At 38.7% G+C, this 27,115-nt stretch overlaps 2 protein-coding genes across 6 annotated transcripts; both read right to left on the bottom strand.

The window, feature by feature from the left end:
• Nucleotides 1-619: 619 nt before the first annotated feature.
• Nucleotides 620-4,467, bottom strand: yeats4 (YEATS domain containing 4). The gene is made up of 7 exons (XM_042511387.2): nucleotides 4,203-4,467; nucleotides 3,888-4,007; nucleotides 3,570-3,636; nucleotides 3,257-3,351; nucleotides 3,019-3,108; nucleotides 1,919-2,006; nucleotides 620-1,736 (listed from the first exon to the last, which is right to left on the bottom strand). The coding sequence occupies exons 1-7, from the start codon at nucleotides 4,251-4,253 to the stop codon at nucleotides 1,567-1,569; spliced, it is 681 nt and encodes a 226-aa protein (XP_042367321.1). The 5' UTR covers nucleotides 4,254-4,467; the 3' UTR covers nucleotides 620-1,566.
• Nucleotides 3,890-26,087, bottom strand: cpsf6 (cleavage and polyadenylation specific factor 6). Of its 5 annotated transcripts, none has more exons than XM_088072635.1 (11): nucleotides 25,929-26,087; nucleotides 23,639-23,848; nucleotides 23,349-23,452; nucleotides 22,709-22,854; nucleotides 22,293-22,466; nucleotides 20,331-20,438; nucleotides 17,855-18,350; nucleotides 17,562-17,677; nucleotides 16,461-16,614; nucleotides 15,969-16,218; nucleotides 3,890-4,007 (listed from the first exon to the last, which is right to left on the bottom strand). In XM_088072635.1, the coding sequence occupies exons 1-10, from the start codon at nucleotides 25,986-25,988 to the stop codon at nucleotides 15,981-15,983; spliced, it is 1,806 nt and encodes a 601-aa protein (XP_087928761.1). In that variant the 5' UTR covers nucleotides 25,989-26,087; the 3' UTR covers nucleotides 3,890-4,007; nucleotides 15,969-15,980. The 5 variants fall into 5 exon arrangements, with proteins under 5 accessions (XP_087928761.1, XP_087928760.1, XP_087928763.1 ...); XM_088072634.1 differs by lacking the exon at nucleotides 3,890-4,007 and adding an exon at nucleotides 5,643-8,641; XM_088072636.1 differs by lacking the exon at nucleotides 3,890-4,007 and adding an exon at nucleotides 8,035-8,641 and having other exon boundaries at nucleotides 15,969-16,167.
• Between the last annotated feature and the right edge of the window lie 1,028 nt (nucleotides 26,088-27,115).

The following is a 27,115-nucleotide window of genomic DNA, read 5'->3' as shown; positions in this document are numbered from 1 at the left end:
TTTGTAAAAAAAAAAAAAAAAGACAGATGTGGCTTCCAATACAAATATTTGAATGTTATATTCAACGTTTCTGGTTGTAAATAACTAAAACAGGAATAAAAAGGATTAAAAACAGCCTGTAAAACACTTTTTAAATAAAAATAATTAAATAGTTAAGATTCAAACATGGATTAAAAGGTTTAGAATAGGTTTAAAAAGGTTTAAAATAGTCCAAAATGGCAGATAAAAAAAACTTAAAGAAACAAATGCTTCAAGGATCAAAACATATGCTTGCTCTGGGTGTTTAATGTAAAAACAGATGCACACACGCAGGCAGACCATGAGAAGCTGGATCCCTGAAAAAAAGAGAAAAAGACACAATAAGCTTAAACTAATATTACACGTGCCATCCCCAAATACACAGCCGAAAACAAGACATCCTTACCTTTAAGTGACAAAACACCACACCATGATCCAGCTCAGCACGCCATGCTGCCTGCAATAATCTATAAAAAAAAAAAACCTAAAAGAAAAAGGCAGAGACAGCACAGGGATAAAATCTCTACAGGTGTTATAATGCAGTGTTTATACCTCACAAGCACTAAAAACAGCAAGAATGAAAGAGCAAGATAAAATCAGATAAACTATAAAAATATTTAATGATTTTTTTTATTTTATTTACTAAAACAGGAGCTCTCTCTAGCTCTCTAATCATCAGGCTTCTGTCCGCTCTCTTCCTCCGCTCCACAGGGGAGCATTTCCCTTATAAGGTAAAACACAGCAGCCGGGCAGCAGGTGACTCGGCACGTGAAAATAATCAGGTTCTCCCACATAAAAAACCTGCCTGCCGCTACAATCAAATACACCTGGACAGGATCACGATTGAGAGCCGAACTGTGATCCACTTGGCACGGAAGATCAGAGTTTAACCTGGTTTGCTTTATTCATTGTGTCAGAAACTAAATCCAATGTGGTGACAAGTATGCTAAATCATGTTTTAGGACTCAACCCTCAAGAACTCTAAGTGTTTACAACAGAACAAACATGTTCAAGCAATCCTGTTTTTATAGAAAACCAAAAGATCAGTAAAAAAGAAAAAAAAAAAAAGCTATTCACATTCAAAACTGTTCACATAATTGTAGATATGTCAGTAAGTAGGTGGAAAACTATGTGGATGCTAAATGATTTTTGCAACACAGGCTCAATTACACGAAGAGGACTGGATAGGATTATTGTTGAAAAAACATATCAGAAAACATTTACTTAATCATTCCACCTCACAGCTAGCTGATCCAGCAATGTCTGGGCAAAAATGACGACAGGTATACAATAACGCAGCAATCACAAAATCTGTTTTAGCCACAAGTGTGATGGCTGACAATATTTGATCAGTGCTGCTATAAAAAAAAGAGGAAATCGGTCTCGAGTCTTTTCTTAGCTATGTTAAACTGTGTATACATGTACCACAAAAAACACAAAAAAATAATAACCAAAAAGTTTAACTATAAAATAAGTCACAACAATGTTTAGTCTTTTTTGTTTTGTTTTGTTTTTTTCAAATATTTTTTGTGTGTGTGTGTCCATTTCTCAGTGCTCCTTGTGGTCTCCGTCCTCCTCCAGTTTTCTGATCTCTGCTTTCAGGTGGTTGATGTTTTCTCTACTGGCTTTTAGTTTGTCTTTCAGCTCTGTAATCTCCTGGCTAGTTCTCTTCTTTGCTGATTCCATCTTGTCCTTGGTCCTCTGCTCCAGCTCACCAACTGCACACACACACACACACACACACACACACACACACACACACATACAAGCATGATGGCAATGACTCAAACTTTACAGAGGCACAAGTCAGATCATTGACGCCAAAACTGGGGTTTACTTATCTGTGTATAAACATGTGTCTTGTGTTTGTGTGTGTGTGTGTGTGTGTGTGTGCGCATACATTCTGTCTCGTGCTTGTATGCTCCCAGGGTGAGTTGTCTCGATGTGGTCAGTAGCTGCTGCATCATGGCTGTAGGATCCTGGAAGATCTGAAAAAATGCCAAAGAAAACAGAGTTAGGTGCAGCTCTCTCAGTCGCACAGAATTTTAAAAAAAGTTCACAGCCAAACCTCCCCGATCTATTTCATCCACTAAATCAAAAACACTGGTGCTATGTGGTCATGTCAGTTTGAAAATCAAAGTTTTCTATGTGTAGAAACTTGGAAGCAATGTGATTTATGTAATTTACCATAATGGTGGAGAGATTAAATATTAGTAGATAATAATAACTAATAGGCCCAGACTCTGTCATAGAAAAATAAAATTGACATTTCAGTGTAGTAAGTCCCAGTCCCAGTCCCAGTTGACATCAGGGGTACTGAGAGGGGTGCAGCTTGACAACAATCTGGACTGGAGGACCCACTTGGAGGCGGCGTATAAAAAAGGTCAGAGCCAACTATACTTTTAAGAAGGTGGAGGTTTTTGACATCATCTATCAGTGTGCTGTGGCCTGGGCTTTGTTCTTTGGTGCGGTGTGCTGGGAAAGGGTGCTCGCACAGCTGACGAAAACAGTCAACAAACTGATTGAAAAAGTTAAGCTCCTTTTTGTTGGTGCAGAACTGGATTTTATTCAGCAGGTGGCAGAGAGAAGAATGCTCTCAAAATTCAAGAGCATCACTGATAACCCCACCAACCCCTTGCACACCTTGCAGATGTTTCGGCAGAGCACCTTCAGCCACAGGTTGATTCGAACCAAGATGCAGGACTGAACGCTGCAGAAAGACTTTCCTGCCGGCTGCCATTAGACTTTTAAATTCTCTTAAACGGTCCGACTACTGCGCTTTTGTACTCTGAAATTTCATATATTACATAGCATTTATTATCATTTGATATTTTGGGTATTTTTTAGTATTTATTTTAAGATTTTTTATTACAGATGTGCTTTTGTGGTATGTGTGGTTAGCTGTGACTGAACTGCTGTAACAAATGTCATTTCCTGTGAAGGATTGATAAAGTATCTCTATAACTGTGGTCATGAGCTGCAGTATGAAAACAGGTGTACCATTTCATCATAGAATTCAGAGACCACTGTCTTCTTGGGCATGGCGCTGGAATCCGACTGGAACAGCTTCAGCAGATGGTACAGAGTCACCTGAGACACACAGACCAATTTAAGTAGATGTACAAGTGGGCAAAAGTTCAGAATTCCTGCGTCACATTGCCTATTTCTTGTCAAGTGTGGTTGGGTTTTTAGTATTAAGATGCAAAGCGGCTCCTTAAAACGTAAGTGCAGCTCTCACAGGTCTCTCGTTGGGGTCAATGAAGAAGATCTTGATGATGATCTCAAACTCCCCCCAGCCCGTCTCTGTGATCTCATACGGAGGCTTCGTCACCACTGGAAGGAGGAGAAACACAGCGAGCTATTAAACACCCGCTTATGTGCGTATGTGATGGACAATCAGCTCACATTTTCATCTCGCTTTTGTCCCATTTTCATTTAAACATAATTGAGTAAAATACACAAAAAAATTGTGCATATGTACTCTGAGAAGAAAAACAGATAGAAACAGATGCAGACAGGACTCATCATCATACTAACCATGTAAAACTCACCTCTCAGTGGGTTACCGTAGCTCTCATGTAGCTTGAACTGGATTTTCTTCACATACGCGGACATATCCTGCAAGAAAAATGTGAGCAGAAGTGATCTGCCATTAACTTTTCAACTAGGCTAATTTGTTGTTGCGATTATAGTTAGTGGCAATTCGTTTCTGTCATTTTTTAAATTGTTTTCCAAAAGAAATACTTGTATGAAAAGTGTTATACAAATGAAGTCTGGTTGATATGGACCTATGAGATCACAGAACTGTATCTATAGTTAGTTCTGGGTCCATATGTGTTTAACAGTTTACATACTTGGTTAAGTCTTACCTCATTCCTGTAAGGCTTCACATAGACAGACCACTGATGTGTGTGTCCATCCTCCTCTCTCTTTTTCCCAAAGTAGCGTGCAACGTTTCCAAACACAATCGGCTTCACGATCGTCACTCCCTGCAGATCAGAGGGAAACACAGCGTTATCATGTGAACCAGCTCCTCAGAAAATACTCCCAAATACAAAATACTACAACACAACAAAGAAACTGTGGGTAACGTAACAGCAAGCATGACTGCCGAGGTTATTAACTGCTTCGTTAAATTAGAAAACTACCATAACTGATCTATAACGAGGTTTACGTTGTGTTACCTTAACTCTCCCCCCGGAATCTGGACCAAATTCAGTCATCTTTTTGAACATAGTCCGGTGGAGACACAGTGAAGTTGATCCTGTAGTACACTCTATAGGACTCTAAAGCGTATTTCTACATTTAATAAACCCGCCATGTGAGCAGAGAAATAACAATTTTCACAGCCAGCGAGCTCATTTTGAACAACCGGCCGAACAAGCGCCGGAAGCGAGAAGCGTAACGTCGTAAGTCGTTCGGTGAGAGTGTGAGCGTGAGACATTATGGTTCCGGCAGATGGATGCAATAACGTCGGACAAATTTAGTGTTGCATATATTTATTTTTATAGAAATTCTTTTTCTATTATATTGTCCTAGTCGTATTTAATGTCGCTGGATGCTCACAAACACTTTAGCCTCTCAATATTGTAAAGCTATTTGACCAAATGATTGTATTTGGACGTTTTTGTTATTTTTATCTTAAGTCGCTTATGCAACCTAGTTATGTCTACTTGACTTACCAATGGAGAGTTAAAGAAAACCCTCTTCAAGTTAAATCTAATTAACTTTTTAAAAATCATTAATTAAAAACACTTTACACTCCCTTTAAGTGAGAATGTACAAGATATAGCTCCTTATTTGATCAATAATAAAACGAGTAAACGATATTACAGTTAATCTAGTCCACAAGTTAGTTATTTTAAGACATTGTAGAAAACTGTCCTCAATCAAATGACATTTTGGCTATTCTTTCTCACTTTAACAATCAATTTTGTGATTTTATTTTCAACTCAAGCTCCTCATAATAGTATTTGATAGTAATTTTCCTACACAACTGGAAATATCAGCATTTCTCTATGATTTTTTTCTTTTTAACTAGTAATGCACCTTCATCACACCCCAAAAGTAAATTTAGAGGATGCATTTGAAAGGAAAGTTTATTTCATTAATCTTACTTACACTGTATTGGCTGTAACTTTTGGTATCACTGTAAAACTTTTCTAAAGTCAACTCCTTAGTTTTTTTTTTTATTCTGCCAATATTTGATAAGTGATAAAGTAAACTAGCCACTATTATGAAAAAATGTCAAAGGTTTAACAACACGGACGATAATGGCCATCAATATTGCTTTTTGTCACTTTTAGTAATGCATAATTTTGAAAAATATCTTCAAACTTCTCTTTATAGTATTTGGTAGTAGTTAATTTTTTACCTAAAATTAGTAGATCTCTGGATATTTAGATTTTAGGTCATTTGTTTATTCAACTTAATCAAACCTTGAAGTAATTTGGGATAATGCATTTTTAAAAATGGTCTTCTTAACAGGTAATACTAGAAAATATGTGTACCAATGATCAAAATCTAATTGACAGTTTCTTGAAAAATCGATATTATCTATTCCGAACTGATACCTACTCTGCATACTAATATTCATGCACAAAGGAAAGCCACAAAACCAAAAGTGAATTTCGAATTTTTATTTTCTTTGGGACCATTTGATTACTTTTGGCTTCTGTGTGCCTTTCCCTTGCAGGCAACGTGTAATCATAACAAAACATTGCTTGCAGGAATGCAGCATGACGATCCCCACAGGAACTGACCAACAACCCATTACCATTTGTCTTAAAAAAACAAAATTACATTCATTATAAGTCATAGAAACTCAGATTTTCAACGTTAACATTTAGAAAATCTGTAATGTAAATGGCCAGTTAAATGTAAAGTTTCCCCCATGCAGCAACTAAAACAAGAGTCAGTTTGGGGTCAGACATGGCTAAATTTCTCACTTTTTACATTTTTTTGTTACAGACGATGAAAACACTGATGGTTATTTAGTGACTGCCGAAAACATATCCTATCATTACACCATGTAAGTGAAATACTGACAACACACAAAAGGATACTTTCCAGCTGCTTCTGTGAGGCAAAGTCTTCTTCTTCTTCTCGGGGATTGTTTAGTCTTCTGTGGTGATTTAGATCTGAAAACTTACCTTCAGCGCTGTGGAGAGAGAAGTCTGCACAAGGAAACAACAAACTGACAGTATCTTTCACTGAGAGCTGTGCACAAACATGTTCTTATTCTGGCTGATAAGATCTCAGAGAGTTTGCTCAGATCTTAAAAGTCAATGTACATAAAAGTCTCCAAACTGTACGCAGGTAGCTCCTGCAGGTGCAAAATCAACGCAAAGCATAATCCCAACACATTTAACAGTCCTGCTGAGGTCCAGTCAGGTAAAAGAAAATTAGTAGAACTGTTAAGTAGAACTAGCATTAAGATTTCTGCCCCATAAGTGCCAAATGTCCCACTTTTTCACTTTTTGTACAAAAACCCGATTCACAATGTTTCATCACTCTTTTACAGAGTTTACAATGTTATGGGAGCAAATGGATTCATATTTGTGAATATATATATAAAATTTGAGTATATTGTTAGAATAAAAATACATTTCAAAAGCATTATGAAAAGTTAGGACGTCCTAACAGTCTAATTAACATCTTGACATCAAGGTTGGTTCCTGTAACTGTTACCATGACTGAATAGAGGTTCACAATCCCAACAATCATCAAAGACTTTTGTACATGCAATATTTCAGGGGAATGTCGTGGATTTAAACCAAGACGATGGGTTAAAAAAAGAAAAGGAACAAAAAACATTAACCAATCATTTTCAATAATACAAAAAGTAACACAAAAGAGGATTCCTGATTTAAAGGAGGTGGAGCTATTGTGGACCACATAACCTGGAGCTGATTTTGCAACCAAATGTTAGTTTTGATCTCATTCTATCTACGTTTTTGGTTATCAAATACAAATGGAACAAACAATATGACATCCCTGAGAAAACAGTGTTGCAGCACCACAACATTTTTTCCCCAATTTTATTTCCTGAAATTTGGTCTGGTCTATGATTCAAAACCAAATATTAGATTTTCTAGGCCTAATTTAACAACATAAAGGTCTGAAAGTGTTGACAACCACAGTCTGTTTCAACAAAAATGCAAGACATGAACATGACGATCGGTTTAATCAAAGACGAGTGGCCTTGCATACGACGACATTATTAGTTTGTGGGTGAACATTCCGAATTTAACAATTGTTACACTGATTTTTTCCTTATGTTGTGTTCAAAAGTTTATCAATGGTGTGACAAGGCAAAGTGTTAAAAATGAACATACAAAAACATGTTAGGTGTGAAACACATGAGCAAAAAATAAATAAAAGTAAAATAAAAAACCATTGATTTGAAATCATAAATCCCCAATTAGGTGTAGCTGATATTTGACGGATGACCAAATTCCATGTTAACCTCAACTACAAGGGTTCCTGAATGGACACAAATTACTAAATCTACAACAATTAAGAATGAATACATTTCAAATTCACGAAAACATGAACAGACCTCAAAGACAATTTGGATCAGTAGTGTTCTTGGCAAAAGCTTTTCAGGAAAATGACACAACATAAACCACTCTGTGAATCGTATTGTGTATTTTTTTTTTTTTTTTTTTTAATTTTACGGTGTGGTCCAAAGAGCTGCATTTACATGTAGACCTTTGACTTGTTCATGGTCTACATATCTTTCCATCCACCCATCAATTCACATCAGTAAAAAATACAATCATCTCATTTGTTTCTTACCTTGTAAAAGTTTTATCCATTTTAAGGGAAAAAAAAAAAACACAAATGAACAAAAAAGGGGACTAAACTACAGGGCTCTACAGCTACTTGCTAATACAGCTAAAAAACAACACCTAAACGTAGACAAATTCAATATGAAAAATAGTTTGCAGTCCAAAATACACATTTAATATAAATGAGCCAAACATGTAGAGGAATTCACCAAAATGCATCGAGTACCTCAGTAAACATTTTTTATTACAACACCATCTAGTTTTTAATCAAAAGCAGAGAGACATTTACAAACATACTAACAACAAAAGGATAAATGAGAATGAGAGGGAGGGGTGGGGAGAACACATCAGAGATGTACCCTATAAAAACTGATCTCTAAACTGAATGTACACAGTACAGCGAGCCAAGGAAAAATAAAAAAACAAATAGGATATAATGTTTGTGTCTTCTGGTTAGGGGGCTGCATGGGCCATTTTTTTTTATTGTTTCTTTGCAAAAAAGCATCACACGTAGTCATCTTCATGTCAAATAAAACATCGTAAAAATAAAAGAACTGTTTGGAAAGTTTCTTTTCTTTCATCTTTAGTTACCATGAGAATAGATGTTTGGATAACATAGCCTTACACAGGTCAGGGTCTTCCATCCACTGCTCTTATTCAGGCAGACAAGATGAACAGACAGAGAGAAGGATGGGTGGAGACGGAGAGGAGAGGAGAGATGGAGGGGTGGAGGAAGAGGTGGTGGTTGTAAATCCTGTCCGGTCATGCAGGGTGGGGAGGTGGTGGCGCACTTCCTCCTTTTCCTTCCATCCATCCTTGATCCTCGTTAGCTGAAAGGTGTCAAAACGAAGGGTGGAGTTTGGTTTGGAGGCAGCCCAACAGTGAACACTTTCCCCCCTCATCATCAAACCTCTACACTACACAGACATGGTGCACCAGGGCTGGGCTCAATTCACCATCGCTGTGAGGCACGGGGCTGGAAATTTGTCTAAGTGCACTTACTGATTTTTGTTTCTCTGTCACAGCACTGTGTCATCAGGGAACTTAAAAGCTTTATCCCAAAACACCCCTTGCCTCCTACCACTTAGCCCTCAGTTTTACACGTCAATGCTGCTGGGTAGGGTGTCCAGATTCTTGTTGGGATGGAGGGGTAGGGCGAAGTGTTGGGGCTAAATGACCCTCCACACAAAGGTTTTTACACTTCAAAACGGTTGGAAAATCATCAGTGAGATGCAACAAAAGAAACCTGGAAATGTAATTTCTAGGTTAATAAGCACTTAAAAACTATGATGTTTTATCTTAGTTTGATGTTTCAATGTCTGATGGACATTTTCAAGCAAAAAAAAAAACTGCTAGTCAGGTAATATTAATTGTGTTTGGGGATTCATGCATTAAGTTCTGCATATTGCTGTGATGCATTTTCCCCTTTGATGGTTTATGATTCCTGAAATTTTACTTAAAAAATCATGCACAAATCAGCAAACTACAGAACAGACTGGCAGGGAAGAAGCATGGCTGCCAATGTTAGCCTACAGAGCACTGCTAAAGGCCTAATGTTGACACACTGCTCTTTTATATGATGACTTGTTTGATTGATAGTGTGAAATTTAATGCTTCACTATTTCCATTAGACAAATGGCAAATGTCACTGTGAAAATACCAATACTGCCATAGGCACATGTGACAATGCTACTGACGACCACTGATGACGTTTCAGCGCGTTGAAGGTTTGTCCCATTTTATGGGGAATTTCAACAACCCTCTGTGACTCTGCTCCGAAGGGCAAAGGGGCACTGGAAACAAGGGATAAGGGCAGAAAATAATAAAGGGGATTGACACACAAAGTCCCTCAAAATGAGGCCTATAAATGGGACCGTTAGCTCATTGACTTCCATTTCCCTTGGTGCTCAGCTGACTGGGTATTGCACCCAACCCTGGCATTAACACAGAAACATTGTCATGCAAACTTGAACAGGAAATATCTAAGAAGCAAATTTGAAATCGATCATTATGTACACACATCAGAAAATAAAATCTGCAGTTGAGGCTATGCCTAAATGCACTTTATCACTGCCAGTTTAACATGGATTCAATTTTTGTATATGCATGAGAATTCAATCCATATATAGATACTTGCATGTGTAGCTCTTGACAGACAGAAATTGACGTTCATATGTGAAATATAGAATATTTAAAGACATTGAAATTTGACATTTTTGTTACACAATTGTCCACAGTGTGTACAGTGGATGGTTGTGAGGGAAAATGTTGATAGTGTAAGGCTATGCTGGGTTAAACGACACTCATCCGCTAGTTACTGAAAGCTGAATTGAGTCATAATGTGTGCACCTGGCATTACAGGATCAGTTCTGCACAATGTAGTCTACTGTCATTTTTGGGGTGATTTGCAAAATTATGAAATTTCTTGAAAAATTGGTCAAGTTAATTTTCCAACCACCAGTGGTTTTCTAAAACACTTGCCTCCTCCTATGCAAAGCTTTTTACTGGTCACTCATAGTTTTGTTTTACAAACTTTTTTGAGGTAAAATGTTCTACTTCTTGCAATAATAGTAAAACAGACCCTATGATGATCATACAGCTATTTCAGGGAGACATTTTTCTTACAACCAATGGTAGAGGTAGGCATTATGTACAGAGCTACAAACTAAACACTGAAAACTTTAAACACAGTGACACAACACAGAAACAGTGTATGATTGGTTGTGACACAACCAATTTTTTCAGGAAATTAGGCAATATAGGAGTGAAAGACACATAAAGGACAAAAAGAGCTGTAGATTATAACACAAAAACTACCAAGAGGAAGGCACGCGTCTGATTTACACACAACAGGTGATACTTTGAAACAACCGCCCAATGATATGATTGTCCAAAGCAAACCAATATCTTTGTCATACAACAGAGAACAATGTAATTTAGTATATGGTCTAGGAAACATTAGGCAACTTTTGTATTTAGAAAATACAGTCCAGCATGCACGTTACAGGAACTGTAAAAGCAACCTCTTCATCATGATTATATATGGCAACAGCAATGGTCAATCAGACTGTCAACAATGGTCCACTGACCAGACACTTCTACTCAATTTCAGGCAACTCTTAACAGAAATGTTAAATTTATCAGGTGAAATGACAACAGTTGTGTTACAGAAAGTCATTTCACATTTGGCAGGTAGTGTTAAATTTAAATCCAAGGTATTAAGCCTTGGTGATACAAGTTGGTTTTTTTTTGTTTTGTTTTTTACACTGAATTACAAATGGAATCTGCACCAAAAAGGCCTTATTACAGGCTTGTCAAAGGAGTACAGACAATTTCACACGGTTCAAATTTAAATGCATATTGAAACTTTGATTTTCTGAAGGAAGGTTTTTACATCGGTGCAAGGCTACAGAGAGAAACAGCTTAGCCAACAATTTCAGTATATAACAAAACACATCAGTAAGAGTCAATGGAACTCCTCGTCACACTAAAACATCCACGACAAGTGAAGGGGATTGACTGAACTTTTGTCAACAGTAAAGTTACATCCAAATATTAGTCTAACAAATCTTTTGCCATATTCGAAAATATGCCTTGAACCTACGTTCAAAATTGAATTTTCTTGTTGTGTGTCAGCTGTTACAATATGGAAATGGAAGATCAAAGCCAAACCAGGGTCAAACAGTCTGGGGTTCAACAGATTATCAGCCTGGCGGATTACTGGGGCCGATATTTGGCATTTTGCAAGCTATCTGTATCAGCGTTTTATTTCAATGATCACCGATAAAATTAATCAAAAAGTAGAAAGATAGTTTTACTTTGTAAACCTCAGGGAGATATTTTTATTGCAAATCAACTAGGAACTTGCTGTATATGATGTTGAAAGTTTCAGTTTAGATTTCACATTTGCTAAAGGCATCTGAACAAAGTTTTGTGTTGGAGTTTGTTATATTCCAAATTCTAAATATTGAAAAGAAGATTTTCCTTTTCACTGTAAATGCATATCATTTCCAAATATCGGTCTCATTTACTACTAATAATTGATATCAGCCCTGAAAAACCAATATCGGTCAACCCCTAAAAAGGTCCATATATTCCAAGACCTTGTATGTGTGTTCAAAAACACTCCTCAAAGCAGATACTTACATTTAAATAAGTGTGCACGTGAGTAAACGCACCAATGCATGTGCATCATTGTCTGATTCTGCACACAACAACAATACTTCAATATTACTAATTAAACAAACATATTAAGAATCATTTCATTTGGGTGCACAATTTGCTGTTTGTTGTCCCCATTTTTATATGTTGAAAAGTGCTTGTCACTGATGGCAGCAAAAAGCCAAGAATCCATTGCCAATTTCTCAAAATGGTTGCCTATGACAACCTGGAAACCAGTACTGTTGGACCCTGCTATTTCACAAATTAAATTTGGAAATTGTACCAAGCTTGGCACTGTGGGTATCACTTTTGCTTCCACTGTCATAATCGTGTCTTTAAAAAAACGTATTGAATTGTATGGTATTTCAGGAAATAGGTATTAGCACATTAAATGTGGAAAACTTCCACTTTATCAATTCTACTCACCGTGATAGCTACACTGTTGAGTTGTTAACTAATAATCTGGGGACCAATAAACCGGGACCTTAACATTATTAAAGCATTATAATTGTCTTCAGTTGACATAATCTGAAATGGTATTTTTTTAAATATATATTTAATACAGCGTCGATTGGGGATCTCTCAGAGTATATTCGGGTATACATTAAATTTCTTCCCTAGTTACTGAATGGAATGAATGCTTAATGCTGACTCGTGATGGAAACTCTGTTTGACCCTGGTTTAACATGAACAAACAGTATGCTTGCTTGGAAAGGACATCTGGGCTGTGATCCCCAGCACACATGCACCCTCCCCCCTCCCCCAATGAACAAATAAAACAGTGTCAAAGCGTCTGTGGACACAACAAATAGCCACACTACAATCTGGACTAAAAGCAATATGCTTTGTTCTTTTTTTCCCCTGATGACTGTGCTATAAGGTATACTGAATGCAAAGGTAGATTTCAAACAGCTAGAAACATTTATGTAAAATATACTCAAAGAATGCATTTTGGCATCTACAAATTACCAAAAGTTATTCGGCCCTGTGCCCCCTGGGGATCTCTTATCTAACAGAGATAACAAAATGTGCACTATCAGAGACTGCAGTCATTGCTGCTGCATGCTAGTGAAATGCAGTTCTTGTTAAAACAATATTAAAAAAAGGATTTTTACTTTTGCCACTCAAATTAAAAAAGCACCATTGCAGTGAAAAGAAATGCTAAAAGCTATATTTGCTCTTTGCCAAAATTAGAAAACGTCATCTGTTGTTAAGAGGTTCCCAGTGGACACAAAGTCGGACTTTTCAGTAAAAACTGTTGTGTAGTAGGTATAGGACAATAAGGTGTGACATGGACTAGATCCATTTAGTTAGGACTGACAGCTTAAAATTTTTTGCACAACTCTGCACTATTCAGCTCACATGACAGATTCTGAGACAAGTACCATGTAATATTCTTTTGATAAAGACTTTGTCTGCTTTCAAAATTCAGCAACTCCACAAGCAAAACCACCCCAGTTAATATTTCTCAGTATAAGAGACACTTGTGAAATAGTGTGTATATATAAAAATATGCCATTTCCTTAAAATTGAAAACATGAAGGTGTTAAGAGTGAAAGTAATTTGTGTCTTAAAGCTAGTTCTAAGAAATATTATTTGGGGTGATGTGCAACTGTACAAAGATGCTGAGGGGTCTATGTGACCTACTAGAAACTGCTTCATAAGGCCTGGTTTATACACAACACCACAGACATCCTAAAAGCTTTGGCACTAAAGAGCATAAGGACACACAAAATCGATCCTTACAAAAGTTATCATGTTCAACACGCAAGTAACGCAATGGGAGAAGGCTTCCCACAAATATTACAAAAGGATTTGTCAAACTCTAACACCAATTGAGAAAAATATTTACCTCAAATCATTTCAGAGCAGCAAACCATTGACAATTTGGTATCAATATTAGTTGTGCATAAACTGGTTTCAAAGAAATGTATCTACAATTCCTCCATAACATCACTTAAAATCCAAAAAGCCAGCAAATGCTATGAGCCAAAATATTCGAAAATACTTGCATGATCTCTGGCCAACCTAGGACAATTTATAATATCAAAATCAACACTGCAGCCTAAATTGAAGTCATTTCAATATACACACAAGAGTCACATAAAACAAATATTAAAATGTAAATTTCTGCCCTCTGTCAGTCATAACAATCAGCATTTAATTATGAATTTGCTGCATCAACGTTAAAAATTGTCAGTTTTCATTTGATGTATACATTCAATATTATTTTACATCCTTTCTCACAGATTGAAATCATATTTTTTTTCAGTTTTACTTAATCAGACAATTCACCTAAAAATATTAAATAATGACATTTGGATTTGGAAAAAAATAATTTTCTGATCCTAGCTAATGTAAACCAATTCTGGCAATCACCAAATTACAAACAATTTCAATTCAAAGCCACTGATCAACTCAAGCAGAACATCGAATTTTGATTTTCCTTTGACCTTTGCCTACAAAAATGATCCCATTATGTGTACTAAGGGCACCAAGATCAATGTTGCTGGAACATGATATCAAAAAGTTTCATTTTTTGCCCCCACTTCACCTCAATGTCTTAAATTGAGGTATAAAGGTTTAAAAGTGAGCAACACCAGACTACAAAACATTCAATTTGACAAAAGTTAAATGTCAGGCAATATTACTGACATGCAAATATGGCACAAAAACACTGTCAAAATGTTTGTGTCCAAAAACCAGCAGATATCAACACTGTTCGATATATAGATGTTCACCTTTTCAGCATAACATTTAAATATTTAAATTGAAATTGTAATAATTACAAAGTGTAGACTGGTCTACTATCATCATTTTTTTTCTGAAAATACAATCCAATCTGAGAAGACCACACAGAATGCTAAATCTGTATTAAATACTGTAAAAATGATTTGGAAATACTGTGACATCACAAAGCTGCCAATCAGTCAAGGAACTATAATTACAAGCACACTGACAAACCAACTCAGCAGACACAATACACTTCAATTGTACTCTCACATAATCAAATGGCAACCAAGTTTTGGATCTTGATATTCAAGCCAGAATAAGTGTCTTTTCATATCACTTTTTTGGTCCACTGGCCATTGCTGCTGGTAAAACAAAATTTTGATAATTTCCACTTTTTAGAAGCCAAAAAGATGTTAAGATAAGTTATATTTATGGAGGGTTGCTGAACTGCCAAAAAGGCAGAGTGAGCACCAAATTTTACCCACCACAGCCAAAAATGTACAAGTGACAGGGCTCTTACTACTTTATTTCCATGCAATTAGTAACAAAATTCATTTTACTTTGAAATTTGGCAGAAAACAAAAAGTGGCTGACAAATTTTGCAAATTACCAGCTTCAGAGGCATGTAGACCAAAAAGTAACAAAGCACCCACAAAGTCAATTTCAAGTCCTGATTTGGGGAGAATCACAGCTTAGATACAACTCTTACAAACCCGTCTGTGCAATGCAGCATGTTGAATACAATAAGTACGAATTACACATATTGTCCAACAGACCAGAAACACAACTGCGAGTGCTAATAAGGACATTTTAAGGAATGCAAACTTACCTTACACTTACCTGAAATCAAAGGACTGTTTTTAAAGTCTTTTCCTTGCTTACCTCCTCTCTCCTTGTCCCCTTCCTCATATATTCATAGAGAGTTTTAAATGAAGTCATTTGTCGCTGTAATTCAATAGTTTTAAAATGTTCAAAAGCCTTGTATGGCTTACATGTGACTCTAATCATGAGGACAAAGGTCACATTTCCTTGATAATTAGTTATTCTGGATTAAAATATTCTTTTGTCACAGATATTCCTCGACTAATCTGAAACCTTAAATCTAGCTACGAAGAGAGAAGGTGAGCAATCAAACAGACTTTTCCCAAACACATCTTCTGCCGTGTAGTTCAGGTTGTTTGAGTCTGAAGACAAATGTAGTGAGGAACACGACAGAAGACAGATTATGACAGAAGAAAATAACACGTGAGAAGTTGTACCCACCTCCCCTCCCGTCTAGCGGTGACGGTACTCTCTCTCCCTCTCTCTCTCGCGGTCTCGGTCTCTGTCCCTCTCGCGATGGCGGTCCCGCTCTCGGCTGCGTTCTCGGTAATAGTCCTCATGCCGGTCCCGACTGCGGGATTTGTGCCGTCTGCTCTTTTCTCTGGAGCGGCTGTGGTCTCGTTCCCTGGAACGTTCCCGTCTGGCAGGGACATGGACAAGCGTCATTGGATTGTGTACCAGGGTTTCAAATCTTCCAGGGCCAATTCCCATTTGGAAGAAATAATTTACAGTCAGAATCACAGTAAATATATGATAGAAAATACACAACCATATCACATGGGAGGCAAATATTCTACACATCTTTAAATCATGTCTTTTTCCAAAAATATTCTATTCAAGATATTCTACCTGACTAGAGTTCTTATGTGTCTTTTAAGCACAGCTTGAAAATAATGTAATTATATTGGCAACTACACAAAATTAAAATCTCACCTGGAGGCAGAACCGTAGCTTTTTGACTCAATGCCGTGGAGACAGTCCTGCAGGGAGCTGATGAGGACCTTACAGCGATCGTCTGCTGACACTTTGGACTGTTTAATCAGACTGATAGCTGTCACCAGGGTCTCTATAGCACTGCCATAGTCAGCTAAAGAGAACACAAGGTTACGTTAAACTTTAATTGGCTTTCGTCTTGTTAGCATAAAATCTGATCACAGCCACACTAAGAACTTCTGTAGCATTTAGGGTGTCTACGGGTATCAGACACTGAAATTTCATGCTTTCTAAGACTTTTTCAAGATCATTTTTGACCAAATTTAAGGCTGCTTTTTGGAGAAATGATCTTACATATTCAAGCATTGCAGGTAAGTATAATGGTATGGTATGGTAGTGTATATTTAGGCCTGTGTGTAGAGGCAGATTTGGAGTAATATGGTTATTAGAGTGAGTTAAATTAATCTAAATTTCGACAAATAAATTAAAAGACTGATAAATGAAATTAGAGAGATTCAAATAACCAGTCGGAGACCCCCATGTCGACAGATTGCTTTTTTGGATGCAGTGTACTTTTTGGGACATTGTGGTCCCCAGATTTTGCTACAAAGTGAGCACTCTTGACTTTGACACTACTTTTTGGTACAGTGAGCTGCAGACACGCAGGCAGCAGCAGAAAGGGCGAGACTTTAAAGCTCAGCAATAACATTATCTTCTCTCTTCTGCTTAACTGAATACGATACAGTCTTTTGTTCGATATCTAACACTGGCGAAAAATGTCGCACATTTCTGACCCGCTGTTTGCTTGTTTACCATGTTACATATATACTGCTGTCATACTGAATGTCCTGCTGAGCCCATTCAAACTTTAAAACTTTATATGGAAAAATCACAAATAGTTGAGTATTCGTATTGGCGAACATAATTCTGAGGTAGGTTCAGCCCTAAAAATATTTGTGGCAATTAAGACCTCACAAGTCAAGTTTATAACTATTTAATCACTTTAGGTCCCAATATTTATAAAATTAAATCTTTGACATTTTAAGACTTGTTAGGAACCTGCAGACACCCTGACGTAGCCTTTAATACGATGATTGTTACCTGCACTTGCGTCAGACACCGCTCTGGATATGGCACTGGAGGAGATGGCTCTGTTCCTGTTCATGATCTCCTCAAACTCTGCCTCACTCAGAGGGGTCCGCGACGCCTCCATGTCCCTACAGTTACACACAAAAGAGTCAAATGTTAATTTCCAGAGTTGTGCTTTTATCTTTGCAACCAACCTAAACAAGCTATAACAATAAATCAATCAATAAATAAATAACATCCTGCAAGAGAATATCACTTGAATTTATGGACTGACTATTTGTTCAACCTCCATCTCCCATTCTTACCGGCCTCCAGGACCGTAGTCCCCTCTGTCATATGGTGGCGGGCGTCCGTATGGGTCGTTTGGTCCTGGGGGGCCTCGGCTGTCGTTGGGGGGCATGTTGTTGTTGCCAGGTGGGGGAAAAAAGGCAGGGTTGACATGGGGTGCGGGTGGTGGTCCACCTGGCGGGGGACCTGGCATGTGTGGCGGTGGAGCCAAAGCCATTGGGGGCCCAATAGGGCCTGGGGGCCGTGGAGGGAATGGTCCCGGGGGTGGCGGGCCCTGTTGAGGGGTGGGGACCAGGGGAGGGCCGTAACCTGGAGGAGGGGGGCCTGGGGGCAGGGGTCCCATTGGAGGCTGGCCAAACTGACCAGGGAAGAGAACAGGAGGAGGAGGCCGGTCACCACGATTTGGAGGACCAGCAAGGGGAGGGGGGAGGCCCTGACCTGGAGGTGGAGGTCCTGGAGGACCAGGGGGGCCAGGAGGACCAGGAGGGGGGCGTGGAGGACCCTGCATGCCACCTATAAGAGACGACAAAGTACAAAACAGAAGCGTGTGAAACAGAGACCTAGTGAGCTCTGTGTTTTGCTTGTTATAGTAGGTCTCCCCAACATTTTTAAGTATGATGGGGAGACAAATGTGCTGTTAAATAAAATCACAGACTTTTACTTGAAAAACGGGCTAGTTTAAAGCATAAAACACATATCGGCTTGGCCAATTTATTGATCAAGCTAAACATTTTCCATGACTTCTTTCAAATGTAGATATATTTATAGGTACTAAGGCAGTTCAAAGCAGGGACATCAACACAGACAGATAAGGAAGAGCAAGCCATAGCTACAGGGAACAACACATTGCAAAAGGCCACAAAATAATGCTGCAAATAAAATCAGAAGGCAACAGAAGAGATGATGAGATACACTCATAGCAATTTCTTTCAAGCAGGCTTCTTTTAAACCAGATGCACCTGCATTAACACTTTCTTTTTCCTCATAAGTAAACTGAGTGACTGCACTGCATTAGGTTGCCACAGATACTGTATATAGTGCAGTTAGCAAGATTCATCCCCTGCAAGGGCCATTTGAGAGATGTCATCTATGCGAGTGGAGGCTAAAGGTCTTTGCCAGGTGCATTTTGTTTCATGCAGCTGCATTAAGTCATTTTAAATACATTGAGCTTTTAGACAGCCTCAGAGGATCAAGGAGCAAAAGAAGTACAAAAGTACTGTGTGTTTTCAGACTAAACTTTATACAAGCATGAGAAAAGTTGAATCTGACTTGGGCAGTATGAATATGGTTGAGTAGGCAGGATGGCCTTCAAAAACCTGCTTTGTGCTTCTGCCTCTTCATCCTGAGTGAATGCTTTTATTATGCTTTTTCTTTTTTAAAACCATTCTTTTCAATGGCGAATTTTTGATCTTAACTGACCTCGCCAGAACAAAGCACATTTCTAAATCATGTGCTTCTCTAAAATGTGAACACGCTGGCCTCATGTTGGGCCAGCAGTATTTAATGGAAACTGTCTTCTAAGGGGATAAATAGAGTTTTTGGGGCAATTAACCTGATGGTTTTAATAGCTTGTTTGCAATCACGTGACCATTGTGACACACAGAATTCAGATGGAGGGCAGGAGGTGATAAATGCATATACTGCGTGAACTGTAAAACCAGGGATGTGCCTACATAAAAGGGTTATGTGAGCCTAAAGGCAGCAGGTATCGTTCATGTTGGATGTTTTCAATATAAAAATGAAAAAATGTGATTTTCTGCCCAATGTAGACACAATCGTCGTTACCAGTTGCCCCGTCCTCCATACCTCCTACCGTTACACCACAAGCCCATGAAAGCGTACAAGAGTCTGGTGGACTTTACCTGTTTTGTGTGCGATTGGATCCACAACTGAAATAACTGCCACCTTGTTTTTGGCGAGGTGTGTAAATGTGCTTGAGTATAACTGTCTGTTATATATCAACTCTGTACATGGATGCACAGCTGTCAGGCTGCCGTAACTAGCCGACATTAGCTACCTTTAGGTATTACTATCTACCTAGAAGGTCAATTGTTTCCAGAGATCTGGTAAAACGCCATTGAAAATGTGGGTTGTGGCGAAATACGCGAGACAGCTCATTGCGATTGCATCCAACTCGAGGCATTTAACACCATGCTGTAACGTCTGACATTAGTTGACTCCGCTCTTCAAAACTGAAGACGAAGGTTTTTAATCCATATCTGCCAATGTTTCTCTCTTTTTTTGAACTTTTCCCCTGTGCGTCCTTCTATTTTCTGGACGTTTAGTGACCCTTGTTTTATCCCAATTTGATCAATTGGAACAATCGCTAACAGTGAAAATCATTTGTGCAGTGTTGGTCATTGTTGCCTCCAGTTGCGTGCCCTCCATCTGGACAGCGCACCAATGTATGACGTCATATGCAAAGAAGCTATGGCATATCTGCTGAGGGTTAGGATAAAAAGGTGATCGATCAGATCAATCGAGGTGTATCACCTCTGCCACGCCAGCTCCCGTTCCTACCCCCCGGCGGGAAGGGATTGAAACCCATATCCATCAGAGGGCCATCTTGGTGCCTAATCAGATCTGGTCTCATCCCCGAGCCTAATGGGGAAGAAAGCAAACCAATCACAACTCTTCCCTTCATTAACTTCCCGCAACTAACTGAAGGCCTGTCACAGCCCAGCAGCACGGGGCACCAGCCACTAAGCGAAAGAGGGGATGTGAAAAAGGGTGGGATGGAGGGAAAAAGACGCAAAAATGGAGGAAAAAAAAGAGAAAAGCTGGCAGCTCCATTCTCTCCTACTATGTGTGTGTGTGTCTAAGGCGGCCAATCCAAGATTTGCGAGAAGTTGAAGGTTGGTAGCTTGCCAAGTAAAGCTTTGAGCAAACTGCTTCTCAAGGAATGATGTTGGAAATAGTCAGTGAGCAGAAAATTGCAGCCAGGGCGGGATTATTTGTTCAACTGGGAGGTGGAGAGGGACAATGAAAGAACAAACCAGATGGGGAGGGAAACATGCAAAGACACAGCCCTGCCAGGAGAGATTAAATGGGTGAACGATCCCTTACAAGAAACACACACTCTAGACTAGCCTTGGTTCCATGCGGGTGTGAGTAATAGCAAAGCCTGGACTCTGCTGACAGAGCAACACTGCCAGACCGAGAGCAGATTTTCATTTAATCTCATGTTAAGTTTTCAAGGCATTTGTCACACTGTGATGATTATTTCAATCAGTTGCACTGCTACATTATTGTAAAAATATCACCACATGCATGACAGAAGCCTGAAAACACAAACATAAAATTAAAAAAAAAGATGTCTTTGAACACCAGGTCTAAATCAGGAATCCACTGACCCATAAACCTCAACAGGTGATAGAGCATGACCACGGCCAGCACTGATCCATACACATCACAGATCGCACAGGTGGTAGTGATCAAATGGAGCGATTTGTGACGTGCATACAATCCCAGTGCACCTGTCTTAAGTGCTTGGACTGGATATTAATTGCATCTGTTGCATTGAGAATGGATGTAAAATTCAGCTGTTTCTCCAAAACACAAAATATTTTCTGCAATGAACTCACCTTGTCTGGTGCAGCAATATGGAATGTTAAATTCAACAACAACTTATATATATATGCATATATGTATATATATACTTATATGTATATGAAAAAAAACAACTGTTGAAATGTTTAAATTAGACTAGGAGACAACTAGTTCTTTAAAATAAATGTCAGTGGCTGAATTAATCAGCAACATCCTAACAGCAGGCTCCTTCCTACACTCTGGCTATGAATCATTTAAGTAAAATCAAAAAATGAAAAAAAAATATTAGAGATGTAAAGTTTAGAATTAAACCTGCTGTGGCATAAACTGTTTTTAACTGAATCCACACCAATCAGCGAAAACATAAAAAACACTGGCTGGTGAAGCGATTAAAATTGATAATCTCTTCACAATGCAGTTTTCTGCTGGGAAACCTTGGGTCCTTGCGTTCATGCATATGTCACTTGATGTGCTTCCATCCACCCAAACACTGCAGACCAACTGGTAACCAAGTGCTTCATGGCAACAGCATGCAAATTTGCAAATCCTCGTATAGCCAATGAACGACCTGCCTTACTCTGCCTCTGAAAAGTTTACCCAGACATTCTTACCCTCACTAATCCTATGGCCATTTCTTCACAGTTTTTGCAGTGTGGCGTGGTGCACTGTCTCCATTGCCTTTGGGCAGAGCTGATGACACGAGGGGGGGTATATGGTCTACAAGTGTTTGGGTGGGTGGAGCATGACGAGTGGTATCCAAATAAATGCCAGGACCCAAAGTTTCCAAGCAGAACATGGCACTGTGACAAAATGATCGATGCTTTTCACTTCACCCAGCAGTGGTTTTAATGTTTCAGCTATCAGTGCCCTAACTAACTACTACCAAAGACTTGTTACCAAACTAACCAGGGAAGTGTGGTGGTGGTCCTCCGGGCCCAACGGGACCAGGGAAGCGGTCTCCTCCGGGGCCAGGTGGTCCAGGGAACCTGCCTCTGCCTCGACCCATGGGGAAACCCCCACGAGGGCCAGCGCCAGGGGGACCAGCTTTACCTTCTCCAGACATCTGGCCTGACTGGGTACCTGTGAAACAACAGTTTTCCATATAATATGCAATAAATAATAAATGCGTATGCATTGTGTGCACATGCAAACTAGACTGGATCAATAATTAAAGTAATAGGTATAAAAAGTGTACTTAAATTTGCAAATATCTTTCACATGACTCTGTTAAACTAGTGTGGTGACAAGCATGCCTGCTAAAGCTGACTCTTGCTAAGTACACTAAAATATGCTGATGCCAAGTTTGCATTTATCCCACTTACTTTTGCGTGACTGCATCTCAAACTGGCTGAGGGACTGTTTATTGCACGGCGTGACGATGGGATTCTGACCATGGAGCTCCCTCTTTGACAGCAGCTCCATTAACTTCCTGGATGATCCCTCCGAGCCCACACACACCAGCGCAAACCTGTAACATTAATACAGAGGGAGTACACAATCATAAATAATAAATAAAATAATAATAATTTTTAAAATAAATGCAGTTTTAAAATCAAATAAAAATCTGTTCTAGTGATCCTATTATTATTATTATTATTATTATTATTATTATTATTATTATTATTATTAAAAGTTATATAATTTTTTGTGACTTTAATTCCTTGTCTTGATTTGTTTAGGTCAGGCATTAAACATATTTTTCTGCCCAAATTTAATTTCACAATCTACAAAACAGTATTGCACTGCATCAGATCTGAAAAGGATTGCATTGAAAGTGACATGACAAAAACAAAATTTTAAATAAATAGCAGTATGTATTATACTTACTTATAGCCCATACTTATTTCCATCAACATCACTATCTTAAAAGCACTATGACCCATATATGCACCAAGAAGTAAAAATCTATGGCACGCTGCAATTTAGTGCACTCGTGTCACACAGAGATAAAAATGGCCTCACCCTTTCGACTGTCCATTGGCTCTGTTTTCAAAGAACTTGATCTCCAGCACATCTGTGATGCCTACCGACCGGATAGCTTCTGTCAGATCCTCGTCTGTCGTCCACTGCATAAAAGAAGACAGTATTATCATGTGTATTTGTATTTGCATGTTATGCAAAGTTTCACAACTTGCAGATAAATGTGTTGGTCTACAATTGGCATGGCACAATAATATCCTGTTTCAGGATCGTCTTTTAATATTTTTTCTCCACATATCTGAGTGACCTGAACAGAATCCTATGATACCCACCCATGTGAGGTTTCCTATGTACAGGGCAATCCTTTTGCCAGTGTAGGTGTACACCACGTTGGGTGGTGCACTCTTCCCTCCCTCTGAGCCACCTGGTGTGGGCAGTGTGTCCAGGTAGTCGCGGTCCTCTGGGGCGTCACCATTGTTGGCTGATGGGGATATAACATCATCATACAGGTCGATCTGTTCGTGGACTGGGTAGTCTGCTTCCTGTTGAGCACGACAGAACATATATGCAAAATATTAGGAGTGGGCTCACAACAATAATTATACCTGTGAGTAAATCTTAAAGTTGTATAATGCCATTCAGTACCAGAATGTGTAGAATCACACAAGAATATTTTCATTTTTCAGCACATCCCTTACACAATGACACAATGCAATATTTGATTACAGCAGTATCTAGTGGGACAGAAGATTCTGATGATTTGTCTGAATTGAAATATGTGTCCCTGATTCAAGAAAAGGCAGTTATTTTCATTTATATTCAGTGGGCAACTTGACTTCCCTTATCAGATCAACAAGTCTGTAAACTCTTAATGGTGACAGTGCAGACATAAGACAACAATTCTTTGGTGTACATACTGGTAGACATGCAATAATAAACTGCCATAAACTGCATAGATGAAGTGATCGATATATGTGCATATTTCACATACATTTCCAGTGAAGTTTGCTGCACACAGACAGTTCTTACATAATCAACTATAGTCAACCATAATCAAAAGCGCTTGTTTGCACTGTGTTTTACATCACATTAAATCCATTAGAGCTGAAAGGACTCTGCACTTCCTGATAACTAAGTAGGCTTGTTTTTGAACACTTTAATCTGATTATTTTGAAATAGGGCAGCTGGATTAGGAGTTGACCGATGTTGGTTTGACAGGGCCAATATGATACTGATTAGTAGTACTTAATGAAACCGATACCGATATTTGGACCTGCTATGCATTTACAATAATAGGCAGGCAGATAACCTGTCGACCCCTATACTGGAGCTTAGTAATTCTGTAAACACACCTACATTTTCTTATGTACACAGCTAGTGAATAAATATTTTCTGTGAATGTGGCCAGATACAATTAACCTGACAGACAAACTATGCGAAACAAGTGCAGTTAAATGAATACAGTGTAACAGGTTATTGGAGAAATCACTGTAGTTGTGCAAATGTATTTATAGTACTACTGTTGCACCCAATTATAGATAGGGGTATATAGAGATACCGATAGCCAAAGTCCTCTGGGGATCAATAGTGGATTGATCATTTTCATTTAGAGGGCCCAGTCAGGAAAGTGTAAGCTGATCAGGAGCAGATTTAATTGACCTTTTTCGATCTCAAAGGAACATTACAATGCCATAACCCGACTTAAATAGAATAATTAAATAAATACTTTTACTGACCAGGACTGACACATTACTCATTTTAAGTATGCAGTATGACATTGGGTTAGTATGCGAGTGATTTTCTAGCCAGCCTTGTTAATTTAACAGAAAAACGTCATAAATAAAAGACAAGCTGTGCGACTTCCTACTCTAAACACGAGCCGCTTGATGCATCTTCAGTGCACATAATGGGTCAACATGACAACTGGTGTAAGACAGGTTTGATTAAGATAATGTTGTCGAAAACGCTGTCTTTGCGTGCCCTAAAAACAACAATGGGGGCGTGTGTGGAGGAAGAAAACAACCCAGCGGACACATGAATGCTAATGTTACACGAAGCTAACACTCAGAGGCTAATCCATAACGTTTCATCTATCAAAATGTGTTTGTAATTCATAACTTCAACCTCTCACGACCAAATTTAATTATCTTCGCGTTGCTCACGTGAACTCAAAACAGAAATGATTTTAAAAAAAGAAACTTACAGCACATAACTATTTAGAAAGCAGCTAACGCTAACTAGCTAACGTAACTGCGTTTGTTTGGTTTGCTCGCGCGCCACCGGCGGCCATGCCAGGGCCTGAGCCCGTGAACGCTCAACAATGAACTCGGCTGCTTTTAGCTTTCACCCGAGCAAATAATGAATATTTACGCATTGCATGTTCATTATTACACGCCGCGTTTGTCGTGTTAAACGCCCACGACACCGCAAACGCAACATTTCCAGCCGATATTGTAGCTGAGGATGCAGGTTGCAGCATGGTGAGAGGGGGGCCTGTATGCGGAGGAGCCTCGTTTGACCAGCAGAGCAAACCATTCGCCGGCTACACTAACAGCGAAGGATTGTACAAATATACACAAAACAGCACCATTAGAAGAAGCGCGGTGAATGCGGATTAAATACCTGGTTGAATTCCTCCTCTACGTCGGCGTAGATATCGATGTGATCCACACCGTCCGCCATTTTCCTCTGACCCGTCTCCTCTCACTCCGCCCGGCGGTGCTGAGCAGCGCTGAGCCGCAAACAATGAGACACAGCGGGACAACCAGCGCCCCTGCTGGTCCACAGCGCTCACTACAACTACTGCTTCAAACTATAAACCAGGGACAGTAATCAAAACAGAGAGGGGACAAATGGTTCATTCCTATCATTATAGCCCGTGGAAGCAAAGTTATTATGGTTAAATGAAATTGAACAAGATTTGTATTGTTTGGTAATTTTGGGTTTGATTTCTGAATCATGAAAAAAATAACATTTTCATGTTCACAGATTCTGTGCTCACTAGAGCAATGGGCTGGTGAAAAGATAGACTAAACCAGAGGAAACCTGTGGCTCTGGAGCCACATGTGGCTCTTGAGGCCCTCTCTAGTGGCTTCCAGTGGCTTTGACACAAAAAAGAAGAAGAAAAATAAACATAAATCATGGAGATTAATTTTTTAAACATTTTATTATTATTATTATTATTTTGTTTTTAGGTCTAAATAAATGCTTACATATTCCACTTTTAGAAAACCCACTGAATAATCAAATTAAAATTAACTAAAATTTGTGTCATACGTCTATGGCCTGGTGCCTTTTCCTCTAAATTTCGCCAAACCTCAATGACGGTGACTTGTCCAGAGTTTCCCTCACTAAGCCAGCTATGTACTACAAATCCAAAAGTCTCAGAGGAAAATAGAGAATTTAACAGGGTGTAAAAAGATCTGTTTGCTTTAGTACCAAATAATCATAAAAAAGCCTACTGCAGAGTAGCCACACTGTGATAAAATATATCAATAAATACTTATTTAGACAAATAATGTTGACTTAATAGGCTGTGTTACGTTAACTACAAGGCTCAAGTATGTTTTGCGGCCCCAGACAGGTTTTTAAAATAATTTTTGATCAAAAATGGCTCTTTTGATTGACCCCTGGATGAAACCAAACACATTAATGCTGATAAAATATGAATATGGAACTGACAATTATGTTTTATATAATTTAACAAAAAAAAGCAAAGGTCCCTATGAACTCAGCTGAAATGTGGTATTTTACCACTGATGGTTCAAACTGGACAGTACATTAATTTAAAGGAAGGAATGATTTGTTGT

This window comes from Plectropomus leopardus, chromosome 22 (genome assembly GCF_026936395.1).
Source record: "Plectropomus leopardus strain MGB_pleo_1.0 chromosome 22, ASM2693639v1, whole genome shotgun sequence".
Taxonomy (NCBI): domain Eukaryota; kingdom Metazoa; phylum Chordata; class Actinopteri; order Perciformes; family Serranidae; genus Plectropomus; species Plectropomus leopardus.
Note: the sequence above shows the minus strand (reverse complement) of the source record. Positions and strands in the feature narration are given on the sequence as shown.